Source organism: Schistocerca serialis, chromosome 4 (genome assembly GCF_023864345.2).
Source record: "Schistocerca serialis cubense isolate TAMUIC-IGC-003099 chromosome 4, iqSchSeri2.2, whole genome shotgun sequence".
NCBI classification, from domain to species: domain Eukaryota; kingdom Metazoa; phylum Arthropoda; class Insecta; order Orthoptera; family Acrididae; genus Schistocerca; species Schistocerca serialis.
In genome coordinates this window covers 369,569,007-369,583,144 of record NC_064641.1, presented here as the reverse complement: position 1 = coordinate 369,583,144, position 14,138 = coordinate 369,569,007, and the positions used below count along the sequence as shown (strand labels likewise).

Below are 14,138 nucleotides of genomic sequence, written 5' to 3'. Positions count from 1 at the left end.
ATGACACAGCAAACCTGGCAGAGAGAGCAAAAGACCTGGAAGAGCAGTTGAACGGAATGGACAGTGTCTTGAAAGGAGGATATAGGATGAACATGAACAAAAGCAAAACGAGGATAATGAAATGTAGTCGAATCAAATCTGGTGATGCTGAGGGAATTAGAATAGGAAATGAGACACTTAAAGTAGTAGATGAGTTTTCCTATTTGGGGAGCAAAATAATTGATGATGGTCGAAGTAGAGAGGACATAAAATGTAAACTGGCAATGGCAAGGAAAACTTTCCTGAAGCAGAGAAATTTGCTAACATCGAGTATAATTTAAGTGTTAGAAAGTAATGTCTGAAAGTGTTTGTATGGAGTGCAGCCATCTATAGAAGTGAAACATGGACGATAAATAGTTTAGACATGAAGAGGATAGAAGCTTTCGAAATGTGGTGCTACAGAAGAATACTGATGATTAGATGGGTAGATCACATAACTAATGAGGAGGTGTTGAATAGGATTGGGGAGAAGAGAGGTTTGTGGCACAACTTGACTAGAAGAAGGGATCGGTTGGTAGGACAAGTTCTGAGACATCGAGGGATCACCAATTTAGTATTGGAGGGCAGCGTGGAGGGTAAAAATCGTAGAAGGAGACTAAGAGATCAATACACTAAGCAGATTCAGAAGGATGTAGTTTGCTGTAGGTACTGAGAGATGAACAAGCTTGCACAGGATAGAGTAGCATGGAGCGATGCATCAGAACAATCCCTTAACTGAAGACCACAAGAACAACAACAACAACAACAACGGCACAAAACATTTTAGAACTGATAGTTGCCCCATGAGGAAGATCATCAGACAGACTAGCGACTTCAGTGTCATAGGTGACCTTCGGTATGACTTTAGCGGCTGAGGTTGCTGCTTTGAACTTTGCTCCCAGAGGAGAGGTAGTGTAGCATCACTCCATGGGTTCCCGGTTTGTTTCCGGTTCGAAGCGATGAGACCGCACTGACGGCTCTGTACGGTCTCCCGTCAGGCGGCGAGGCACCCAACGGGCACACGCCCTTGTGTATTCCAATATATGGACGAGTGTGTTGGCATTACCAACAGAGACGTCCAGTTGTGCAGCGAGGTGTATGATTGTGACCTGTCGGTGATCTGGAATGAGAGTGTCCGCACGTTCCAACATTCCAGGAGTCATAGCTGTAAAAAAGCGGATGGCGCGGGGACGATCGGAAACGTTTGCACGACCTCGTTACGCTAATTCCAGATGCTTTTTTCGCCTAACGACTCACCGTGCTTTTGTTTATTGCCAGGTCTCCGCAGACATTTTACAAACACCCATAAATATCTGCGATGCTTAGGTTTTCCGCCAAAAGAAAATGACTGCCGTATGCCTGGAACTCACGCCCGTTAAAAACGCCGTTTTGAAAACCACGTATAGCGCTGCCAGCTATAGGAATTTAGTGAAACTATAGGAGCTCAAGCGAGAATATTCCTCGATGTCCAACAGCATGTGAAGCTAACCGCTTTAATTTTTTTTATTTAATACTGACATTGACAAAGACAACTCAAACTTAACCTCTTCGTTTATTACCCACAATAAACAAGCCCAACGCAATGTGACTGCTGTACGTTGACAACATGTCTTCCAATAATTAACACAAAAGAAATCCTAACAATAATACCATTCCAAAAAAATATGAAATTAAAGAAATATGAAAGTACCTCCAACTCTGTTACTTGTCTTAAGTCATTCCAACCACGAATCCCTATAGTGGAAACCCCATTCTTTTCCATAAGTCACTTACCTCACAGAATATCTTCGTAATATGAATTAGAGCAACTACAGCAAGTAGCAACTACAGCCAGCTAAATGAATAGATTCTAGCTACAATAAACTCTAACTACTACGATGCACATGTTTAATAAAAGAGAGATTTGTTGTAGAGCAAATAATGTATTTAGAAAAAATTACCTTATTCATGTGACATCCAGTTCCCAAAATTATATAGTTGTCAATAATTCCACTGCTCAAATATTATCAGCCATAAATCCATCCTCATACATTTCCTTGCGTCTCACTTTAGATTGCATATCCCACCGAAACAGTCCTCACTAAGATTATCATGTCCATACACTTTAGTGGCCGTGCGGTTCTAGGCGCTCCAGTCTGGAACCGAGCGACCGCTACGGTCGCAGGTTCGAATCCTGCCTCAGGCATGGATGTGTGTGATGTCCTTAGGTTAGTTAGGTTTAACTAGTTCTAAGTTCTAGGCGACTGATGACCTCAGAAGTTAAGTCGCTTAGTGCTCAGAGTCATTTGTACCATTTTTCCATACACTTCCCTATCCACTCGCTAACTACTAGTCCGTGCAACCATGGAATTTCTTGCCGAGGGCTGTCAAAGATACTAACACAGTGTATAGCGCTGCCAACATACAAACAGGCCACTTCCACAAGTACGGCATATCTCGAGCGGAACTGGCCGGGAAAAAATGTGTTGCATTACGTACTGAACGTCCCTCGTACATAGATGAATTGAACAGTTACCTACAATTCTTACCTACATTTTGTAAAGAATCAGACAGTACGTTCTGAGTTTTACTTTGTTTGTAGTCTCCATCTGCGTGGGACGTTCACTGACATATACATTTGCTGTCGGGACTACAACTTCGAGTTATGGCACCTTTAACTGTTCACTACGAAATGCAATGTTAACAGTGCTCCGGTCGCAGGTTCGAATCCTGCCTCGGGAATGGATGTGTGTGATGTCCTTAGGTTAGTTAGGTTTAAGTAGTTCTAAGTTCCAGGGGACTGATGACCTCAGAAGTGCTCAGAGCCATTTGAACCATTTTTGTAAGGTGGCAGCTTGAATGAATATCAATTTCGCACCTTAGTTGAGATTTTATGCATCATAACAAGTAGGTGAATATGTCACCTGACATACTTCGGCGATAATGAGCAGATTTGCCTATCAAACTGTATAGTATATAGTGCAAAGAGAAGACACTCAATTCGTCGGCATTAACACATCAAACCCAAAACCTGCATGTCAATGAGCAAGAGGTGAAGCAAGTTGCTGGAAGAAACGTTTTAGTTTGGGGGCAGACGTAAGTTGCACCGTCATGGCCCGAGTACAATGGAATGCTTCTAAAAGGGGTTTGTGACCCGTGGCGAGAGGGACAACGAACGCGCTGGGCGATACATCAAGGGGAGTAGATAGGCGCACAGCGCTGCTTTCGATGGAGAAACTATTTAGAAAACAGCGTTTGGGGATATCCAGATGGATACAAACAGACCAGCGACGCAGTTGATCATGTGAAATGCCAGTTGTATGCTCGTGATGTATACATGTAACTTTTAGGCGTCAGGAACAGGCACAAAATGTCCAACTGGCTGAAATAAACTGGGAAGGAGTAGAAAGGGCGACATGTCGACGCAGCTATAGATAGGCCCTTTGCGATTGGCAAGGGTAGTTTCCACAAGATGAAAGGAACACTCTCATTGGTCTGAAAAGGTCATGACGTGGAGTACTAAAGGACGCAGGTGGGGGACAGTTTGCTACGAAAGACACAAGACCGGAAACTTCAGGGACTCTCCTCTGAACAAGCATCAAGTGTAGAAAAGGGTGCATCTCGCTCTGTGTGACGCCGAGAGAGCAATTTTGTGTGAGGATTGCGTTCATTTTGGCTGACATTCAGCTAGAAATTAGCTTAAGAGTCGTTGAGCTCTGATAACGGAGAAACGAAACAGCCTCATAGCTAATTGTTCTTGCGAGAACTAAGAGGGCGTTTTGTATACACACTGCACCATCTATGCACGTGTATATCACCATATTTTCCAGACTAGGGATGAGTGCATGTTTTCTCACCTAACGAGAAACATAGGACAGTTTCAGCTGATAAAATCAGTAAAGATTTTGATTAGCTCTTTATAGGATTTTCAGAGCACGAGAGCAGTCATGCAGCCGACAGCACATCGCAGCTAAAAGGTAAATGCCGCTGGTAGAAGTGTAAACTTTTTTGGTTCACCAGCTTGCATCCACTGCGAACTCGAGGAGCCTTGAGTAAACTTTTGCTCATCTTGTCACAAAAACTAACCATGCTCCGTAGACTTGATTGTCATCCTAAACAGTACCGAACTTAGAACCGGAATCGGACGATTTTTTGTAATACTGGCCAACTTCACGGTGTATAAGAAATAGAAATCTTGTAGAGAACCTTCTACTTAAATTTGATATTGTTGCGTACAGTGTTATTTCTGCTATACAGCTATACAGGACGTAATGCATTATCTTGACAACTGTCCTGAAATTATCATGTCAAAATCTATGTAAATTCGTGTACTTGTTTGACAATAATTCTGAAAGTGAACAAATTGTGCACCACTAAAAACCGATGTGCTCTGTCATTGAATAAGGGTCCACTCCTAACGCCAGTCATTTATTCTAGTGACGGTAACGCATTGACAGGATGTTTTTACTGATGTCCGACAAACGCGAAAAGGAGTGTCAGAAAACTAAACCATTTCTATCATCTTCTTCTGATTTCCTACACCATCCAATTCTTCGAACATCCTTTTAATCTGGGCTTCACTGAACCTATCTTCGTGGAACACTTGTTTCATATTACATATAAAATGTATTCGGAAATGCGAATAAGGACAACCATCAGCTCTCGATTGGAATGACGACGATGAAAATTTTTCCTTAACCGGGATTGGAACCCGGATTTCCCGCTTATCGCTGGCGGTCGCTTTACCATTTGGGTTACTCGTGGACAACTCACGGCCAGATCCAACTTTCATATGTCATCAGCCATGTGTCTGCAACCTGCACTCATACATCCATTACGTACATTCCCGTACAGGTGAGACATTTTAATTGAAAGTCGCTTACCCTCTGTCGGCCGATAAATGCGGTGTTTCTTTGGACACCAAGGCATGTTTATTTATTTATTTATTGTTCCGTGGGACCACATAAAGGAGAAGTCTCCATGGTCACGGAACGAGTCAATACATGAAATTATAACACGATTGTAGAAACAGACAAAATGAAATATAAGAAACATATTCAGGCGACAAGTCGTAAGTTTAAATAAAGAAAATCAACAATGTAACACTGGAATTTGCTCAATTTTTTAGATCTTTCTGGAGCTCCTCGACAGAATAGAAGGAGTGAGCCATGAGGAAACGTTTCAGTTTGGACTTAATAGTGTTTGGACTACTGCTAAGATTTTTGAGTTCTTGTGGTAGCTTATTGAAAATGGATGCAGCAGAATACTGCACTCCTTTCTGCACAAGAGTCGAGGAAGTGCATTCCACGTGCAGATTTGATTTCTGCCTAGTATTAACTGAGTGAAAGCTGCTAACACTTGGGAATAAGCTAATATTGCTAACAACAAACGACATTAAAGAAAATATATACTGCGACGGCAATGTCAAAATTCCCAGACTATTGAATAGGGGTCGACAAGAGGTATTCGAACTTAACACCACACATAGCTCGAACAGCCCGTTTTTAAGCAAAAATACCATTTTTGAATCAGAAGAATTACCCCAAAAAATAATACCATGTGACATAATCGTATGAAAATATGCGAAGTAGACTACTTTTCGTACTGAAATGTCACTTATTTCAGATACTGTTCTAATGGTAAATAAAGCATCATTTAGTTTCTGAACAAGACCCTGAATATGGGCTTTCCACAACAGCATACCACCTACCCAAACGCCTAGGAACTTGAACTGTTCCGTCTCGCTTATAATAAGCCCATTCTGTCTGATCAAAATATCAGTTCTTGTTGAATTGTGAGTTAGAAACTGTAAAAACTGAGTCTTACTGTGATTTAGCATCAAATTATTTTCCACAAGCCACGAACTTATTTCATGAACTTCATTATTTGATAATGTTTCAATATTACACACAAGATCCTTCACTACCAAGCTGGTGTCATCAGCAAACAGAAATATTTTTGAATCACCTGTAATACTAGAAGGAATATCATTTATATAAATAAGAAACTGAAGTGGCCCGAGCACCGACCCTTGGGGAACGCCCCACTTAACAGTGCCCCATTGGGACTGAACATCACTACCACTCTCAATATTGCGGAGAATTACCTTCTGCTTTCTGTTCTTAAAGTAAGAGGCGAACCAATTGTAAGCTACTCCCCTTACTCCATAGTGGTCCAACTTCTGCAGTAATATGTTGTGGTCAACACAGGCAAAAGCCTTCGTGAAATCAAAGAAAACACTTAACGCTCGCAACATTTTATTTAATCCGTCCAAAACCTCACAGAGAAAAGAGAATATAGCATTTTCAGTTGTTAAGCCATTTCTAAAACCAAACTGTACATTTGACAGCAAATTATGTGAATTTAAATGCTCCAGTAACCTTGTATATACAACCCTCTCGATAACTTTAGCAAACACCGATGGCATAGGAATAGGTCTATAATTGTCAACATTATCCCTGTCTCCCGTTTTGTAAAGTGGCTTCACTACCGAGTACTTTAATTGGTCAGGAAACCGATCACTCCTAAAGAAAAAGTTACAGATATGGCTAAGTACTGGGCTAACATACATGGAACAATACTTCAGCATTCTGCTAGATACCTCGTCATATCCATGTGAGTTCTTGTTCTTTAGTGATTTAATTATTAACTCAATCTCCCTCTTGTCAGTATCATGGAGAAGCATTTCAGGTAACAGTCTCGGAACACTTTTTTCTACGAGCGCTATATGATTCCCTATTGGGACTAGGTTTCTATTTAGGTCACCTGCTATATTCAGGAAATGATTATTAAATACTGTACATATATGCGACTTATCAGTAACACGGACATTCCCACTACGCACTGATTCTATATCCTCGACCTGTCTCTGCAGACCAGCCACTTCCTTTACGACTGACCATATGGTTTTAATTTTATCCTGAGACTTAACTATTCTATCTGCATTCCACATACTTTTTGCCTTTCTAATAACTTTTTTAAGCACCTTACAATACTGTTTGTAATGGGCTGCTGCATTTAGATTGTGACTGTTTCTAACGTTTTGATATAATTGCCACTTTGTTCTACAAGATATTCTTATCCCTTTAGTCAGCCACCCAGGCTGCCTGTTTGTGCTAGTACCCTGTTTTGTACGTTCTAACGGAAAGCAACTTTCAAAGAGCACGAGAAAAGTCTTGAAGAAAGCAATATATTTATCGTCTACTGTATCAGCACTATAAACATCTTGCCACTCTTGTTCCTTGATAAGGTTTACAAAGGTCTCTACAGCAACTAGATCAGCTCCCCTAAAAAGTTGATAACTATATTTAACATGTGTTGCAGCACAAAAATCTTTTAGAGTTAAAATTTGTGCATCATGATCTGAAAGGCCATTCACCTTTTTGCTAACAGAATGCCCTTCTAGTAATGAACAAAACTGTTGTCTATGGTTGTTCTACTGTTCCCTTGCACTCTCGTTGGAAAGAATACCGTTTGCATAAGATTATATGAATTAAGGAGGTCTACCAGCATCCTTTTCCTTGCACAATCACTTATCCAATCAATATTGAATCACCACATATAACTAACTTTTTGTATTTCCTATAAAGTGAACCAAGAACCTCCTCTAGCTTTAGCAAAAATGTTGTGAAATCGGCGTCTGGGGATCTATAAATAAAAACAGTAAGAAGTTTAGCTCCACTAAATTTAACCACACCTGCACAACATTCAAACACCTTGCCAGTGCAGTACTTTGAAACATCAATTCACTCAAATGGAATACCGTGTTTCACATACATGGCTACTCCCCCACACCGCAAAGAGCTCCTAGAAAAGCTGCCAGCCGACCTGTGTCCTGGTAAAGGAAGCCTCTGAATTATCTCCTTAGTTAAGAAGTGTTCAGATATACCAATAATTTCAGAGTCAACATCTATCCGAAGGAGCATTGCATTTTGTTTGTGAACAACACAGGCACTGCTATATGGTATTTACCCACCGACACTGAACAAGAGACTTTCAATTCAAGCATCTCCACTGCACGGGAATATACATAATTGATGTATGAGTACGGCTTATAGACGCGTGGGTGATCACGTATTCAAGTTTGAATGTGGCCATGAATCGTGCATGTATAACCAAATGGTAAGGCAACCGCTCGCGATAAGCAGGAAACCCTGCTTCTAAAACCGGTCCAGCACAAATGTTTGAGATTAGAAGGGTTTATTGGTCCCAGATGGAACGCCCTATATACCAGAGTGCTTAGTACAGGAAGCCTTGTGGCAGCGCGGCGCGTAAAGACACACGTCTGTTAGGGTCGTTGTATCTCAACGCTGCAACTCAGTTCAAGGTCTAAAGGTTTTCATCAGCAGTGTTCGGATGACAGTCTACAGTCAAACATACGTGGTCTTGCTTTATCGCGTAGGGAATGACATCTGCGGGAAAGCAGTTGTAAAAGTTTTGAGCTACCGTAGCGCAACGTGGCGAGGCGTCAGAGACGCATGGCGTGTTACCTGCGCCCACCGCAGCAGCGAGGAGAGGTGCAGCGTCGCGTTGCCCTGCGCCCTGCAGTCGCCGCGGCGCGCAGACGGCGCCATAGCCAGCGTGCCGGCGCGGCCCTTCACCCCACACAGCAGCGCGGTGGCACTGCACGCGCTCTCCGCCACCTGGGAGTCCACGCAGTACGTCTGCAGCAGGACACACAGGTGCAGCACTAGATTCTGTACCGTAACTGTTTGGTGTTATGTATGCTTGACATCACTGAAGTGTGGGGTCGATCTAGAGTAATACCAAATACAGACATAAAATCATCAATAGTCCACGGTTTGCCGTGATCAAGCAATTTCTCATCAAAACAATGACAAACCGTGGGCACCTCATGTTTGCTACAATTCCTGATTTGAAAATTTAAAAGGGTTGGTAAACTCAACGTTGAACGAGCCACCCATAGGGTTTGGAGGGAACAGACCGGCTCAAATAGCAGTAATATACATATATTACTGCTATTTCAGCGTGGTACCCGCTATTTTTCCCGAGGGCATGCAGCTTTACTGTGTGATTAAATGATGATGTCGTCCTCTTGGGTAAAATATTCCGGAGGTAAAATAGTCCTCCATTCGGATCTCCGGGCGGGGACTACGAAGGAGGACGTCGTTATCAGGATAAAGAAAACTGGCGTTCTACGGATCGGAGCATGGAATGTCAGATACCTTAATCGAGGAGGCAGGTTAGAAAATTTAAAAAGGGAAATTTATTGGTTAAAGTTATATACAGTGGGAATTAGTGAAGTTGGGTGGCAGGAGGAACAAGACTTTTGGTCAGGTGAATACAGGGTCATAAATACAAAATCAAATAGGGGTAATGCAGGAGTAGGTTTAATAATGATTAAAAAATTCGAAGTGAAGGTAAGCTACTGCAAACAGCATAGTGAACGCATTATTGTGGCCAAGATAGACAGGAAGCCAATGCCTATTACAGTAGTAAAAGTTTATATGCCAACTAGCTCTCCATACAATGAAGAAATTGATGAAATGTGTGATGAGATAAAAGAAATTATTCAGGTAGTGAAGGGAGACGAAAATTTAAAAGTCATGGGTGACTGGAATTAGAGAGTAGGAAAAGGGAGAGAAGGAAACGTAGTAGGTGAATATGGATTGGGGGTAAGAAATGAAAGAGGAAGACGTCTGGTAGAATTTTGGCCAGACCATAACTTAATCATAAAAGAAGATTGTATACATGGAAGAATCCTGGAGATACTAGAAGGTATCAGATAGATTATATAATGGTAAGGCAGAGATTTCGGAACCAGGTTTTAAATTGTAAGACATTTCCAGGGGCAGATGTGGACTCTGACCACAATCTATTGGTTATAAACGGTAGATTAAAACTGAAGAATCTGCAAAAAGGTAGGAATTTAAGGAGATGGGACCTGGATGAAATGCCTAAACCAGAGGTTGTACAGAGTTTCAGGGAGACCATAAGGGAAAAATTGACAGGAATGGGAGAAAGAAGTACAGTAGAAGAACAATGGGTAGCTCTGAGGGATGAAGTAGTGAAGGCAGCAGAGGATCAAGTAGGTAAAAAGACGAGGACTAGTAGAAATCCTTGATAACAGAAGAAATATTGAATTTAATTGATGAAAGGAGAAAATATAAAAATGCAGTAAATGAAGTAAAGGAATACAAATGTCTCAAAATGAGATCGACAGGAAGTGCAAAATGGCTAAGCAGGGAAGGCTAGAGGACAACTGTAAGGATGTAGAGGCTTATCTCACTAGGGGTAAGATAGATACTGCCTACAGGAAAATTAAACAGACCTTTGGAGGAACATCAAGAGCTCAGATGGAAACCCAGTTCTAAGCAAAGAAGGGAAAGCAGAAAGATGGAAGTAGTATATAGAGGGTCTATACAAGGACGATGTACTGGAGGACAATATTATGGAAAAGGAAGAAGATGTAGATGAAAATGGAGTGGGAGATACGATACTGCGTGAAGAGTTTGACAGAGCACAGAAAGACCTGAGTGGAAACAAGGCCCCGGGAGTAGACAACATTCCATTAGAACTACTGACGGCCTTGGGAGAGCCAGTCCTGACAAAACTCTACCATTTGGTGAGCAAGATGTATGAGACAGGCGAAATAACCTCAGACTTCAAGAAGAATATAATAATTCCAATCCCAAAGAAAGCAGGTGTTTACAGGTGTGAAAATTACCGAACTATCAGTTTAATAAGTCACAGCTGCAAAATACTAACGCGAATTCTTTACAGACGAATGGAAAACCTGGTAGAGGCCGACCTCGGGGAAGACCACTTTGGATTATGTAGTAATATTGGAACACGTGAGGAAATACTGACCTTACAACTTATCTTAGAAGAAAGATTAAGAAAAGGCAAACCTATGTTTCTAGCATTTGTAGACTTAGAGAATGCTTTTGACAATGTTGACTAGAATATTCTCTTTCAAATTCTAAAGGTGGTAGGGTAAAATACTGGGAGCAAACGGCTATTTACAATTTGTACAGAAACCAGATGGCAGTTATAAGTGTCGAGGGGCATGAAAGGGAAGTAGTGGTTGGGAAGGGAGTGAGACAGGGTTGTAGCCTCTCCCCGATGTTATTCAATCTGTATATTGAGCAAGCATTAAAGGAAACAAAAAGGAAAATCGGCGTAGGTATTAAAATCCATGGAGAAAAAATAAAAACTTTGAGGTTCGCCGATGACATTGTAATTCTGTCAGAGACAGCAAAGGACTTGGAAGAGCAGCTGAACGCAATGGACGGTGTCTTGAAGGGAGGATAAAGATGAACATAAACAAAAGCAAAACGAGGGTAATGGAATGTAGTCGAATGAAGTCGGGTGATGCTGAGGGAATTAGATTAGGAAATGAGACACTTAAAGTAGTAAAGGAGTTTTGCTATTTGGGGAGCAAAATAACTGATGATGATCAAAGTAAAGAAGATATAAAATTTTGACTGGCAATGGCATGGAAAGCGTTTCTGAAGAAGAGAAATTTGTTAACATCCAGTATTGATTTAAGTGTCAGGAAGTCGTTTCTGAAAGTATTTGTATGGAGTGTAACTATGTATGGAAGTGAAGCATGGAAGAAGTTAAATAGTTTGGACAAGAAGGGAATACAAGCTTTCGAAATGTGGTGCTACAGAAGAATGCTGAAGATTAGATGGGTAGATCACAAAACTAATGAGGAGGTATTGAATAGAATTGGGGAGAAGAGGAGTTTGTGGCACAACTTGACAAGAAAAAGGGACCGGTTGGTTGGACATGTTCTGAGGCATCAAGGGATCACAAATTTAACATTGGAGGGCAGTGTGGAGAATAAAAATCGTAGAGGGAGACCAAGAGATGAATACACTAAGCAGATTCAGAAGGGTGTAGGTTGCAATTAGTACTTGGAGATGAAGAAGCTTGGACGGGATAGAGTAGCATGGAGAGCTGCATCAAACCAGTCTCAGGACTGAAGACCACAACAACAACAACAACGTGCTATCCACTCACTTATATCGAGGAAGAAGAAGTTGAACGTGAGATACCCCGACATCGGGTCAGCTATCTGCCCAGTGCCACATGTGGATCACCTTCCTGTGCCGAATCTAGCAAGGGATAGTCTGGAGTCAGATGTCGGTGAAGAAAAATCAGAGGAAAAATTGCTTCTAAAAACCTTTGCTTCAACATCACAGGATCGTGATATTGTAGTTGAATCAATAAGTGATCCACAGTGAGAGTGATCTGAGTGACCTAGACATACCAAAAGACAGAACTGAGCTTCTAGGTTCTAGGCTAAAACTATGAATCTTCTACAACTACATGCTAGTTAGTATGTCAATGTGCAAAGCACGGTAGTAAGGTCTATTCGATGTTTTAAAAAGAGGAGTGATTTAAATGCCTGCTGTGACATGAATGGTTTGATGACAGCTTTGAATGTGGTGAAGCGACTAGAGAACTTGGGGCTGTTCATAGCCAAATTAAAGCTTAGTTTAAAGGCTGCGTTGCTACTCTACATAATGGGGGTTGTATGTCTTCATTTCCTGTTGGCTATTCTATCCACATCAAGGCAACATATACCAACCTGAAGTTACTTCTGGAAGAAATTAAGTAGAACATTTAATATGTCTCAAGGTGATTGCAGTATTTTTGGATATGCAGTAGGGCTGTGTACACAGAATACTGCCGATTCGTATAGAAGAAAACATTGGTCTCCAAGGGAAACTCTGCGATCCAGTTAAAGAGAATGTCCAGCACAGATCGCCGATAGATCGACATTAAACTGTACTGCCACCAAAAGACACATCGAACACGGCCTCGTGAAGAGCTCTGTAAAAGGAATGAACAAGGATGGATGCGCTGTCAGGTAACAGAGAAACAAGTTTTCACAGCTGAGATGAAACTGAAGGAATAAATCTGTAGTGGTCCCGAAATTCGAAAAATTCCTGCGGATCAGAACTTTGATATAATCCTCCTGCAGAACGAAAAACTAACTTGGGTATACTTTAAAAGTATTGTGCATGGTTATGTGTGTGAGCTTCAAATTATGATGAGCCGTTGAACAACTTGTTGGACAAGTACCATTGCCTAGGCTGCAACATATCACGAAAAATGCTCTTTCTGCACTCACATTCACACCTTTTTCCGGAAACTGCGATGCAGTGAGTGCTAGGCATAGTGAACGGCTCCACCAAAATCAACTATGGAATGAAGGTATCAGAGTCGGTGGAATTATTTCATACTTGCACACTACTGTTTGACTTTGCTTCGATACGTCCCAGAACAGGATTACAGTAGACAAGTAAACAGAAAGCGTCCGCGTATATATTCGCTTGCATTTTCGTCTACCTTTGTAATGGGGATTCAGGAATGGACAGGCCTGCTCCTGGGACTTCAAATGCTATTTACTGCTTCTCGGTAGATGTCCCGTTCATTATGGGGAGACGAAGAACACCATAGTGTATAGAGAATAGAAGTGTACTTTAGTCTCCTTTACACACGTAGCTATTCCCTGTAACGAACAGAGTATTGAGAATGAGGTTTCCGGAATAACTAATACAGGCCTTGGAAGTCATGAAGGTTAGAGTAACATTTCTTTTAATCATTTATCATGTAGTAGTACCGCATTACTACAGACACTACAGTCAAGAAGATATTTGTAACACGAATGTTATTTTTTGTCTAGTTCCGATCGGTCGTGAAATTAAAACCAAAGAGGAAATCCGATGAGTCTTTGCACAATCAGTTGCACAGTGTCTCTCGTATGCCTGTCGACTACGTCACATCGCATTCTTCAATTCTGAGTGCACTGTGAGCACATAAAGATGCCTAGAAACATAGTCTCCCACCAAGTGTGAAGCGCGTGCTTTCGTGCTGTTTCTTCATGATGAAGGGTTGCGCCTGATTTCCATGCTGCACTCGTAACGTAACTGTCATGATCGAGAACGAAGTGCGGCAATGTTGCAGGAAGTTCGAAGATGTTAACAAATTTCTCTTCTTCAGAAACGATTTCCTTGCCATTGCCAGTCTACATTTTGTATCCTCTCTACTTCGACCATCATCAGTTATTTTACTCCCTAAATAGCAAAACTCCTTTACTACTTTAAGTGTCTCATTTCCTAATCTAATCCCCTCAGCATCACCCGATTTAATTTGACTACATTCCA

At 41.4% G+C, this 14,138-nt stretch overlaps 1 protein-coding gene across 1 annotated transcript in view; it reads right to left on the bottom strand.

Annotated features, from left to right (window-relative positions):
- LOC126474471 (membrane-bound alkaline phosphatase-like) overlaps positions 1–14,138 on the bottom strand; it is a 151,972-nt gene that overhangs the window by 124,456 nt on the left and 13,378 nt on the right. The window contains exon 2 of the mRNA XM_050101944.1: positions 8,487–8,660. Within this exon, the coding sequence (XP_049957901.1) occupies positions 8,487–8,660 (174 nt within the window). The remainder of the gene's footprint in view (positions 1–8,486; positions 8,661–14,138) is intronic.